Source organism: Diospyros lotus, chromosome 7, assembly GCF_014633365.1.
Source record: "Diospyros lotus cultivar Yz01 chromosome 7, ASM1463336v1, whole genome shotgun sequence".
Classification (NCBI taxonomy): Eukaryota; Viridiplantae; Streptophyta; class Magnoliopsida; order Ericales; family Ebenaceae; genus Diospyros; species Diospyros lotus.
The window spans coordinates 27,767,872-27,781,092 of NC_068344.1; the positions used below are offsets into that span (position 1 = coordinate 27,767,872).

The 13,221-nt window shown below is 37.5% G+C and overlaps 2 protein-coding genes across 2 annotated transcripts; both read right to left on the reverse strand.

Annotated features, from left to right (window-relative positions):
- Positions 1-92: 92 nt before the first annotated feature.
- On the reverse strand, positions 93-1,572 carry LOC127806461 (ribulose bisphosphate carboxylase small subunit, chloroplastic 3-like). The gene is made up of 3 exons (XM_052343771.1): positions 1,423-1,572; positions 1,204-1,335; positions 93-634 (listed from the first exon to the last, which is right to left on the reverse strand). The coding sequence occupies exons 1-3, from the start codon at positions 1,570-1,572 to the stop codon at positions 389-391; spliced, it is 528 nt and encodes a 175-aa protein (XP_052199731.1). The 3' UTR covers positions 93-388.
- LOC127806459 (pentatricopeptide repeat-containing protein At5g66520-like) lies at positions 1,423-4,280 on the reverse strand. Its single transcript, XM_052343768.1, has 3 exons — positions 4,203-4,280; positions 2,363-4,074; positions 1,423-1,562 (listed from the first exon to the last, which is right to left on the reverse strand). The coding sequence occupies exons 1-2, from the start codon at positions 4,211-4,213 to the stop codon at positions 2,478-2,480; spliced, it is 1,608 nt and encodes a 535-aa protein (XP_052199728.1). The 5' UTR covers positions 4,214-4,280; the 3' UTR covers positions 1,423-1,562; positions 2,363-2,477.
- Positions 4,281-13,221: the final 8,941 nt, after the last annotated feature.

Consider the following 13,221-nt stretch of genomic DNA (forward strand, 5'->3'; position numbering starts at 1 on the left):
CATGGTGGGTGGCAACCCAAGTTTAACGCTGCAAGGGATGATACTCAAAAGGTTTCGAGTCCAAGCCATTCTCATGTTTGGCTGCGACCAAATAAGATTTTGATAAAACATTAGAGTGGACCGACTCTCGACTGTTTGGGAACTGCAAAAATGATAACATAATAGAAAACATAACAATTCGTAAAGAAAGAAAGCAAATCATTTTTTGTGAATTAAGTAGAGCCTGGTTACATATCTGAAGCAAACCTTTTCGCTTTCCCACGGCATAGGAGCTCAAAACAATGGTCCATTCTCATGTGCCACAGATTAGATGTAGTTATTTAAACGTAAGAAGCCAACCTTATTCTGACCCAATAATGGAAAAGGACACGGATGGATAGAGAAGCATTTAGGTGGCGGAGGAGGCAGTGGGGGTGGGTTTTTGTATGACAAAAGCCATGCACTGAACCTGGTGCTGCTTGTCAAAGGCCAAGCAACGAATGTAAGCACTTGGGTATGCCCTCTTGCACTCATCGATTTCATTGAGCACTTGAGAAGAGTCATTGCATCCAAACATTGGCAGCTTCCACAGTGTCCAGTACCTCCCATCATAGTAACCCGGAATTCGGCTGTTATCCCTGCGCACATACCCAACCTTCACACCCAAAAAGAGAACAAAGAAACCACTTATTAGATAGCATTCCCATCCAGAGAGTCCAAAGTCCAAATGATATGCCCGTTTGATATTCTACTTTGGCCGTTCAGAAAATCACTTCCGTAAAATATGCTTTTGGAAGAATCACCTTAATTTTTAAGCAAAATAGTTTAATGTTTGGTCAGACCATGCTTTTAGCAGTGGTACACATGTTTGCCTAGTGATTAAACGAACTACTTTTAACAATACTATTACTAGGAAGCATAAATATATAGTTTTTGGTGTTGGCAAAAATGCTGTCTTAACATTAGCTCAGCAATAACAAAAAAGTAAAAAATAAAAAATAAAAAATATATTATTAAAAAAATCGACTTTTTTAGCTTCTCAATCCGCAAGATGTTCACGTATAACTTCCATATGAATATATGAAATCAAAGACAATTTTTGCACGCATCTTAGAAATGGAGTCATCATACAGCAACATCATAATTCACAAAGAATGAGGAGTCGATATGATGATGGGGGTATGAAAATGGCAAATGCATCTTGTCTATATGTGGGATCCTCACCGCGTCAAATTCAAGACATGGGATCCATCCTTTCTTGAGCATGTAATCAATCTCCTTCGCGATGGATTCATCAGAGAGAGGTGGGAGGTATGAGAGTGTCTCAAACTTCTTGTTATCAATTGGATTCCATGTCTGTTAACATAAAGATCAGTCCTGAGCAATAACACAAACTGAAGAAGCTCAGAAGTAGCAAAAATCATTACTACTAAATCATACTACCTTCATGCATTGGGTTCTAGAGCCATTAGAGACAGTTTTCCTGGTCCATGCAACTGCTGCCTTGGCAGGCAAAAGCTTTGATGGGTTAGCATTCAAGCCAATATAACTTGACCCAGCACCAATTGGAACTGACAAAATTCCTGCAGACATGCTCTTCTTCTAAGCAGGCGTCAAAACTCAAAAGCAAAAGAAAGTAGAGATTAGAGAAAGAAGAGAAGAGAAACCAAAATGAGCGGACAAGTGACTGATAATACATCTTAAGGTGGAAATGGTTGGTGAACAAGACAAAAAGGAGACGGTCTGAGTGATGCTGGGATGGGGAGTATTTGTTGGGGATGGAGGGTGAAGGCGGTTAGTGCAAGGCATGTGAATGGGATTTGTTAGGCATTTTAGCTTTGGTTTCATCACCATCTCCTGCTTCTTTAAATTTTTTGGCACCCCCACCCCCTGTACACTTGGAGCACACTCGAAGATTTAGAAGTAACATACAAATGGTGCCGCTCCGTGGCTCTATGATTTGTGGTTTCTCCATTCTTAATAAAATGCAAGTGTTTTCAATACACGAGACTCCTCATTTTGTGAGGACTAAAAGAGAGTTATATTTATATGTAATTTATTTTTTGCTTTTTTTTATGTGAAGGAGTCATTTTTATATTTCAAGCCAATGACCTTTTTTCAGGTCATAAATGAACAACATTACTGTCGCGACAGAGGCCTACTATCTTTTAACCATTTGAAATAAATATTTAGATGACTATTTTTTTTTTTTAAGTCTTTGCTCCAAGTTTAAGAGGAACCGGTCAATGTAGGCTCTATGTGTTCATGGTTGCCCTCTTTATAAACAAAATTTCCTCCTATGTGAAGTCTCTATCATCAACGTCACAGACTCAGTCATAGATGACAAGAGCAATAACTTACCACGAAATGTCCAGGAGCTTACCTACTAAAGTATCGGTAGGGTGTATTTAGACCCCATTTGATTGGCAGAATCAACGCCGCTGTTTCATTGTTCTTTACATTGAACGGTATTACTAAACTACAGAAGTCACCAAAGATTAGAAGATATTTGCCTCAACTGATCCATGGGACAGAGACATAAATTCCTTGATAAGTTGATTCCAAACTCCGCAGATATCTCTTGATTGAGAGTGAGATTTATCATCCGCAACAAATCTATGGACTACTCCCTCAATCTCAATGAAACTCCAAGCAGGAAATGTATCTACTTTCCTCTCTTTCATCATTTCCCTTACCCTCACCACACCCTCCCAGCTGCCCATTACAGCATACATATTTGCCAGGAGGACATACCTCCCACTATGTTGAGGCTCTATCTGGATCAAAAGCTTCCCTGTTCTCTCCCCCAATTCAACATGGCCATGCATCAGACACCCATTAAGCAAAGATCCCCATATAGCTCCATCTGGTTGCATTGGCATACTCTTTATCAGAACCTCTGCCTCTTTTATTCGGCCTGCCCTGGCTAAGATATCAACCATGCAGCCATAGTGCTCAATCGCAGGTGATATACCGTAAACTTTACTCATACGGCCAAATAATCTCCAAGCTTCATTCACTAGAGGTTTGTGATTACAAGCAGCTAGAACTCCAACAAATGTTATTGCATTTGGTTTAGGTCCCTCTCTTTCCATCTCGGCAAAAAGATCAAGACCCATCTCATTATTCCCGTTGATTGCTAATCCCAAGATCATAGAGCTCCAAGTTCTTACATCTTTGAAGGGCATTTTACTGAAGATATCTAATGCAGGTTTTATATGACCACATTTTGCATTGAAATGTATCAGTGCAGTGCCCAGCTCAAGCTCATGCACTGAGTAGTTCCTATTTATATAAGAGCGTATCCACTTTCCTTCCTCATAAGCACCCACAGCCGCACAGGCAGTTAGAACGCCCACCAAAAGAGACCGATTCAACTTCACTTTACCACAAATCTTGAGCCCTTGAAACAGCTCGATCGCCTCATTGAAATGCTCATTCCAAACATACCCAGAAACCATAGCGCTACAAGAAACATCATTTCTTTCAGGCATTGAATCAAAAACTTGGCGAGCTTCATGAACAAACCCATTACTACAGTAGCCACTAATAAGACTGGTCCAACAAACTACATTTCTAATCGAACTTTCTTCAAACATTTGGTAAGCCAAATTTGTTGCTCCATATTTCGAGTACATGCATATGAAGGAACTTATAACAAAAACATCAGAACCATGCCCCAACTTCAGCACCTGACCATGAATCTGATACACTGAATTTACACAAGCAGAAGCTTTGGCCAAAGCCGGGAAAGTGCAGGCATTTGGTTCAAAGCCTTGGCTTCGCATCAGAACATAGACTCCGAGACCCTTTTCGGGCTCTGAGCTTCTGGAGTAACCCATTATCATGGTATTGAAATCAAAGGTAGTGGGCGCCACAATTTGATTGAAAACTGTCCCCGCATAGTTCATGTCACCCGTTCCGGACGGTGCACAGAAGGCCAAGATTTTGCTGGCGACGTAGGTGAAACGAGCTAGCCCAGTGGTGATTAACTGCGCCTGAATTTGTTTCAGTTGGTCCATGGTCGAGCATCTCTCTAGGAGACGAATGTAGGGCAAATTAGAGATGGGTCTGAAGACGCTTCCACTCATGCGCCTGCACAGGAAGTGCTCAAAAGTTTTAGAGTTTAAACTTACGGGTTTGAGTTTGAAAAGTCACATAAATCCATGAAGGGGACTTATAGTTGAAGTGTTAAAAGAGAATGTCTTTGAGTGGCTTTTTACACGATCAGCATGAAACTGACTAAATTAATGAGTCTCCAAAGGACATGGCTTCAGCACTCTCTGGTCCAAATTGTTCTATCTATTATAGCAGTTTTTGTCTTCTGTTCCCTTCTGAGTCTTCTTAAATACACGAGACACGTCATACATTGCAATTCTCCCAAAGCATAAGGTTCCAAGCCTTTGGAACATCATTAATGTAACATCTGCAAGACTGCAATTATATAAATATTATAGTCTTAAATGCTCTGAATTTTATTTTCGTAGTTCATTAGAGTAATCAATCCTCCTGTAATCCCAGCCCCTACTAATTAAGTTCCAATCCAATGGGCAGGACTATGGTTGCTAATAGGTTTAGCTCTCCTGCCATTATATAAATATTAATTCTTGCTCACCTTTTCTTTCTCTTCTAGTTTCCCTTTGTTCCCATCATTGAGTTGAGCTCCATAATCAGATTGCAAACAAGGCCAACGTGGAGAAGTATAAATGAATTGGTTGATATAATACATAAACATATTATTCATGAATTAATCAAACCAACTTGCCAAAGTGTCAAGATATATATTTTTTTCCCAAAATTTAAGCAAGACAACCGGGGAATCAAGCAACACTATTAACTAATGAAACAAGGAATCAAAATCAATGAGGTTCATTGTTAATTTTTTTTTTTTTTATCACGAGTATAATAGATATCTCAAGAATATAATTAAATTTAATAATGAAGTTTTAAAGTATAACTCTTGAAACATAATAATACCAATCAATTACTATCAGAAAGGTAAGAGGGAAAATTCTAAAAAATTTGCACACAACAAGACTCAAACTTGAGATTTAAAAAGTTTCAAAAACCTTTTATTAGACTAAAACTTTATTGGCACATATATTAACAAAAATATTATGTTATCCGCATCGGGCAACATAATATTTACCCAATGTGAGCAACTTGAGAAGGGAGGCGTGGGCCTCATGAGGGCGAGTGAGACCCACACCCCCCTTCCTTTGCAAGCCCATGTTGGGCAACAATATGTTATTTGATGCGGGTAACATATCAACCCTATACATATTAATGTCAAAGGTGTGCTTTTAGCCGTTAAACGTGACTATCCTAAGCAACCATAATATTGTGAAAATCAAAGTGAAATTGTATTGCTTATTTTGCTTGAAAAAATGATGTATCTGTGGAAAAAGGCAATGTTAATGAGCACATTTAAGAAAATTTGTATTCATTTTATTTTTAATTCTTAAATATTTTTATTAATTGGTAAAATGTTTCATCTAAATTCCATTTGAGGTTACCACTAATTGGTCGCCGATGCCCAAATATTTTTTTACCGAATTCTACAAATGATGGGCGAGAATGGAAAGCATCATGAATTGCTTTAGCAAATAAAGGAAAATAATTTGTTCAAGGCTTTCTGATGGCGCCCAAGATCGAGCTTTGGCTTATTTAGAGGCATTTGACCGGACCAAGGAGTGATTGCATCTTTTATGGCTTGAATTTATCATTGTTTCTTTTTTAGTTCTGATTATTTTAACTATTGCGTGGATTCCTCTTATTTGCATGGTAATATTTGTGTACTACTTAAACCCAAGCTTGTCTTTAGGTAGGGGGGATTTTGAAAAATAAATTTGTTAAAACTTTTGAGAAGTTATCATTCTCTTTTCAATACAATTTCGATATTTCTATGAAAATCAACGAATTTGAATTTCTCGGATTCATTCTTGCACTCCTTTCCTGCATCACTTTCCAACTGCACACCATACCTTTTCCTGCAACTGACCTTGAACCAGGAGATGCCCCACCAAAATGCAACGTCTTTCCAAATTTTCCATGGACCCTGCTGGCACCTTGCTTTTCACAGAATTTAAAGGAACATCATTTGTGATTCTCTTGGCTCCAAGCTGCAGATTTGATCACTTCTTCACGATTGAGGTGCCTCAGCTCAGTAACGTATATAGCTTCTAACTTGAGAGGCTTTTCTAATTGTTGATAGCACCAACCGCTCTATAGAACAAAGAGCTCTAACCAAACATTTCCTGTTATTTGACCAAGTAAAGGATGTGCCAGTAATCCAAAGTTCGTGCAACCTACTTGAAACAGTTCTAGGAAGACCCTGTCACTTAGAGCTTTTCCTCCCTATTTTTCTTCTTGAGAGTAAATATTGTTGAAATCTTCGTGGAAGAATCTACGTATCTCAACTTATATCTCATACCTGTGGCTGTTTATCCTTTTTGGGGAGGGGCATGGACACATGATTAGAGGCTTATCTGATTTTAACACTGATATAATGTAGCTATCCTTGTCGCTTGTGCACAATTTCTACACACTATTTTTCCATGCAAAAGATAAACCTCAGCCTTTCCTCTCCTCTTGACCCAATTATTCAGATTGTAATCACAAAGAATTTATACTAATATGATTCTTCCATAGCTTGTAATCTTGTTCCAGCTAGAAATATCCAATTAGGATTATGCACCTAGCTAAGGCTCTTATTTGGTTTATTGTCAAGGTCTATTGAAAGATGCCTCCGATGCCGTAATTGAAGACTTGATCAATGCCAGGTTGTCTGCAAATTAGGTTGTTAAGCAACGTTGGAAGGATTTGAAGCCTTATCATTTAGTTATTTTGTTTTAGTTTGAATTTTCTATTTAAATGTGAATAATAGTCAAGGTTTGATCAAGATATTCAGAAAGCAATTACAATTATTTATTTATTTTCTACACTTTTGTAAATTTTAGTTTATTAATGAAAAAAAAAACTTCATTTTCAGCTTATGTGTTCTTTGTTTTGATAAACCAACAAATTTGTACCAGAACCCTATTGTTCTTAAGTACCTGTGTCTGAAAGTGATTGAATCCAGTAAGGAACCTTTTCATATATAAAATTTGAACACTTAAACCTGTACGACAAATAAACAATTACACCGAGAAACAATTTTATGTCAACACCACTTGTTTTTACAGGTGAAAACTAGTAGATTTGGACAGTGAATACGAAGTCATACCCACAAGCAAGTGATTTGTAGGATGTGATAAAGACAGATGATTTTCCACCATTGCATGAAAATCCAACCATCACACGCATCAGGAATCATACAGAAGCAATAAGAAGGAGATTCATGGCCAAGACCTATATTCACTTAGTAGTTTCAAAATCAGTTTTCTCAAGGATTATGGTTGGTGGCACTGAAAACAAGCTCGGGATGTTCTCAAAGAAACATTTCAAGGCAATGACAAAATCAAACAGATGCAAGTCTTAAATCTCATAAGGGGGTTTGAGAATGAAGGAGACCGTAACCATGAAGGACCCAACTTAAGAGGCAGCTTGTTCTTCCGAGTTGGATTGTTGCTTTCCATCACACCCAGGCTTCTGTTTATTTTCTGTATATTATGTTCGCTTCTTCCTATGTTTTTCTTATTTTTTTTTAGCTTATTTTTCTCTCATCTTTTGGCTCAGAGGGTGATCGTTATTGTGTTCATGCCCCTGGTTTTTGGTCGACTCGGGATATGCCTTGGACTTGATGTGTAGCCGTTTCGGCATTGTTTTTTTTGTTGTTCTATGAATCTCTCACTTATGGAAAAAAAAGAAAGAAACCATAAAGGAATATTTTGAAAGGCTATTGAATGTTGTGAAAAAAATCAAATTGATGGGTGAAGAGCTTCTACACACACAAAAAAAAAAAAAAAAAAAAATTGGTAGAGAATGTGTTGGTGAGTTTACTTAAAAGATTTGGGGCAAGTTTCTTCTCTTGAAAATTCAAAATACCATACTCAAATAACTCTACCAGAGTTGGCCAATTCATTGCAAGCTCAAGCACAAAGAAGAGCTATCAAAAAATAATGAGCGAGAGAGAGAGAATTTCAAGCAAAGAAAAGGGCTCGGGCTTAGTCAAATGGTAAAGGCAAGAAATAGTTCTAGAACAAAAGGAGTGAGAAAGAAGATGAAAGTAGCAAAGATAACGGGAGAAAGGAGAAAGTTTGAGAGACTTCACGCTTGCAAAAAAAAAAACTGCTGGTTTAGAGTCTTTAGACTTACTATAAGAAAATGGTTGATTTGAGACAAAATTTCAATTTATGAAGGATTTTGAGACAAACTTTAGGTCATTGGAGAAATGCTCGTCCTAAAGGTTGAGATGGATTTGGCTATGAATTTGAGACAAATTTTTTAGGACTTTTTTAGTCTTTAATTTGAGATGAATTTTTAGATTGATTTTTAAATAAATTTTTGAAATGAAATTTTTTATCTATAATTTGAGACTAATTTTTTAAGCTAATTTTTGAGATGAATCGTCAAATTGATAATTTCTATCTATAATTTGAGATGGATTTACAAAACAGATTTTTAAACAAATATTTGAGATGGATAAAATTCATCTCAAAATTCGTCTAAAATTTAAATTAATTTTTAAAAATAATATATATATATATTTTTCTAAAATTTCATAATTGAACTTGATAGACATAATATATCATATTAAAATAACAAAACAAATGAACTAAATTAAAAAATGACGCATAAATGAATTTATCTTAATCAAAAAGAATTAAAGTACTAACATATTGTCCATGAATAGATATCTAGGAAGTATTATAACCTAGAATCTACTCATGCCAATGTCGAATCCTTCTACTGATTCGAATGATTCTGGTGTGATGATGGAGGAGTGCTTTGAATTTGATCTTCCAAGAGCTAGATGTGCTAGTTCAAATGATCCATGATCTTTCTAACCAACTCTCTAGTAACTTGTCAAATTTGGTCAATGAACAACAAGAGTGGTGGTGATAGTGATGGTATGTAGTAGGAATAATGAACAAGGACAATAACATGGGCTTCTTATCCCATCTTATACATACGACCCTTTTTTCCCATTTACAACCTCCAATCATAAAGATCTCTCATCAATATTTGGCTACGATGGTTGCGCAACATCATTACCTGCTAATGAGCAACCTATTAATGCTTATGAAGATGTCTCCTATATTATTACATTTGAAAGTTAGCCTACAATCATCATGAATATATGACTAAATTTATATTATCAATAGACATTTAAACATAATAAAATTTAGGCTTAATGCATTATTTTGTCCGTAGACTAATAAAAAAAATGACTTTAAAGACCTAAATATTTTGTACTCACTATTCATCTTTGGATCAAATATTTTTATGTATTTTTCATCATTGACTTAACTATCGTTAAAAGAGGCGTTAACTTTGCCTCGTCAACATTGCCACCTCATCAAATATATAAAATAATAATTAAATATACAAAATAATTACATACATACATAAACAAAATTAATAATTAAATACAAAAAATTTAACAAATACGCACATACACAAAATTAATAATTGTTCCTTCTTGACCAATAGGGGGCGATCGGAGGCAAGGCACGGGCTCCGATGACGGATCATTCCTGAGGGCGGCTGGCACCTGCAAACACTCCGATGGTCGAGTAAGTAAGAGAGTAAGATGATGTAGTGTATTAGTAGGTCAGATGTTAGAACATACATTGGCTATGAATAGAGCTGGTTGATATAGGAGGAGGAGATATCCTCCTACATGCATGAGACGTGAGCTTGCAAGTGATGGGACTGGTTAATTATTCGACGCTGGTGGAGATTCCCAGGTAGTAGCATGGTGGCAACGAGACCCTCATTAATGTGGATGAGATATGCCATTAATAAGGATGAGATCTGAGACGGTTGCACGAATATTTAGTGGGTTTGCAATAATGTCGTAGCAGGCTGGCGTTGGGCCAAAACTAGGTCTAGAAGGGAGATCAGATTGGGTTGAGATTGGGCCTAAGGGAAGGGCTGGCATTAGGCCTGAGGGAAGGATCGAGATTGGGCCTGGATGGTCCACAGCCCCCCAAGTCGGATGCTCGAGCAACGAGCATTCGAGTTAGAAAAGAGGAGCCTGAGCGATTTTTGCCGTGCTTGGCAATTTTGGAGAGTCGGATTAGATGGGGCCAAGGTGGTTGATTGAGCCAATTTTGTTTTTGCTGTGGTTATGACTCTAGGTCATTTTGAGGTTAACCCTAGACGAGTAAGCTGGGCAATATCTTTTACGCGCCGGTCTACGTCGCGCGTGGTCTCGAGATTCGAGGGCGCTTTTCTTGGAAAGTGAGGGTGCTACTTGGGTGGTAACTGGCAATCTGTAATGCCCTACTTTTCTGAGCGTTAAATAATTTAAGAATTTCGAGAATAATTTTTTTTTTCAATATAAATTATTTTCCAACAATTTCGTTCTACCTTCCCAGCATACTAAATAAGAATTAATAAGGTATGATAGGTAATTATCATAAATGCCGAAGCTTAAAATTGAAACCCGATATAGTATATAACTGAATTCACTTAATCATAACATAAGAATCTGTACCATCATATTATCAAATACTTAAATACATGAAAACTTATCTGTATAACCTGACAATTCCTCAGAAATACATTCAATTGTAACAATTATACATGATCTTCAATATAGTATAATCTTTTAAACATGACTAAAAACATATCCTGAATCCTCATGAATGAGCATATAGCAGAACAATTCACTGAACCTATCATCCATGTCATCAATCATCCCTTTGCCACAACTGCAAATCCTAACTGGAACGTTTAAATGTTTCAAAGGCATAACCCAATTAGAAGATGAATCTTCTAGTGAGGGTTTAGAAACATGATACATGAATACATGATACAATAACATAAACAATCATATGCCCTAATGTAACTTCCCTGGCCCACTAGCTCGACACAGAACCCTAGGCAGAATCCTGACCTGCTTTCAAGATAATCCTAACGTTGTTCCATTATTTGCTCTTGGGGAATTATGGCTACACTATTGGGGCGACATCCCAATCCCATGCACGAGTATCAATATGCCAATAATATCGTGCCATGCAAAAATCTTGACTTTCCATGCAATATGATAAAATGATCATAACTTCAGTAAATATCATGCATAATGAAGCAAACATGTTATATATGGGTTCTCGAGATAAAACCACTAACCTTGGCATGAAGTTCGAAATATCTCTAAAAACGTGCATAGCCTCGATATGCGTGACGGGCCTCAAAAGTTGCACCAATCACTTTATCTCGAGCACAACAATCCTATTAAATGATATTTTATCACAAAATATCTCAATACTTTAATTTCTTTATATTTTCCTTCATTTTCTTTTATTTTCCTTTCTAAAAATCCGAATAAATACCCTCGGGACTATTTTCTCAAATCTCTTTTCATAACAATTCATAATAACCTATGAACTTCAAGAGAAAATTACTGAACTTACTTGGATACTGCATTTTCACGTAAAACGAGATTGATCGATGTAAAAATTGAGACATCGGGAAGGCCAAATCCAATTTTTCTTGCACAAACCTCGATAAAACATTTTTCTAAATTTTTTTGCACAATTTTCCAAGTTCCCACATGTTAGCTCGTGGGCTGTGCGTGTTGACCAGCTCGTGTGGCCCACGCACCGGTCATCTTCTCCAGAGTCGGTTAGCCGGCGATGCTGGGTCTTTGCACCTCTGGAAATCCCTCATCCAGTTGATCCTCATGGCATAGGTTTCGGCCTGAAAGGAACACCCGAGAGCCCTCAACCGGCCTGCCAAAGCTTCGGCTTGGCCGAAGGCCTTCTTCTCCGGCGAAGCATAGAAACCCCACAAAACCTCAACTAAAATGCATCAAATTTTCTAGAATGTTTCCTTAGGCCATGAGAAACAAAAGCCCTATGGTTTGAAACGCCAATTCGTTCAAAATCTCGCCTAATTTGAAGCCAAAAACTCCTCCCAATTCGGCCATTGCGAAACCCCTATTTATAGTGTAACGCCCCGTCTTCCAAGAACGCGCGTTACCTCGAGATTTCGGGATTTTTTTTTTTTTTCAACACAACATAAGCCTCTCGATATACATACTCTCATCATAATTATTTCCCGACAATCCCAATTATACCTTCTCAGCATATTAAAATTTAAGAAAATAATAGACTAAGACATGTATTATCAATCACATCAGCGGAAGTAAGATCGGAACCTCAATGATATATAACCGACTAATTCCTCTTACAACTAAATATCCAAATTGATGTTTCACATGAAAATATCAAAATATTACATAACCTCTGAACATCGTAATCATAGACAAAACCTATGAAAACTAAACATAACAGCTACATCTCGATGACATTCTTTGCCTTGGTGCCACTACTTTCACCTGGAACGTTTGAATATTCCAGGGACATAGTCCAAATTAGATGCTGAATCATCTAAGTGAGAGTTCAAAAACATTTTCATGAATATATGCAAAATCATAAAACTGATAAATCCTGACATGCCCCAGCCTAAGAGAATCCCATATAAGACTTAGCCCTAATCGGGGAAAATACAATCTCTCTAAAGGCGACACGACCACATCGACCCATTGGCAAACACAGTTCTGCTTAAGAGGGACAATATCGACACATGAACTCGGGAATCACCCCATTATCATTGTTAGGCATTACGCTCCTACTCAAAATCATTCCAAACCCAACGCAACCCTAGCCCCAAGAGTATCACATCAGCACTATCCCCGGAATCAACGACACCTCGGTATTAATGCTATTGCTCAAAGGAACCTGGGGTGGTGTCCACTCTCAGCCCCGCCACTTGAGCCAACAACCAGGGTGGTGTCTACTCTTAGCCCCGCCACTTGAGTACTATAGGGTGAAGTCCTTCTCAGCTCCATCCCAAGTGGGTCACATAGAATTAATTCCTAGTGCGCATCCTGAGTGCTGTCACTCGAGGCTACATCACGGGTTAACAACCCACGTCCCACATGGATAATACATAACATGCCAATGCCGAAAATCATAACATGCATATAAAATCAACATTTCAATGTGTGCAATTAACATACAAAATTTAATACTTGTGTAAATAATCGTTTGGACAAACCATCACAATAAACCAAACCATAGGGACGAACACTCACCTTTCGGGCTAAGTTCAAGATTCCTCGAAATGCGT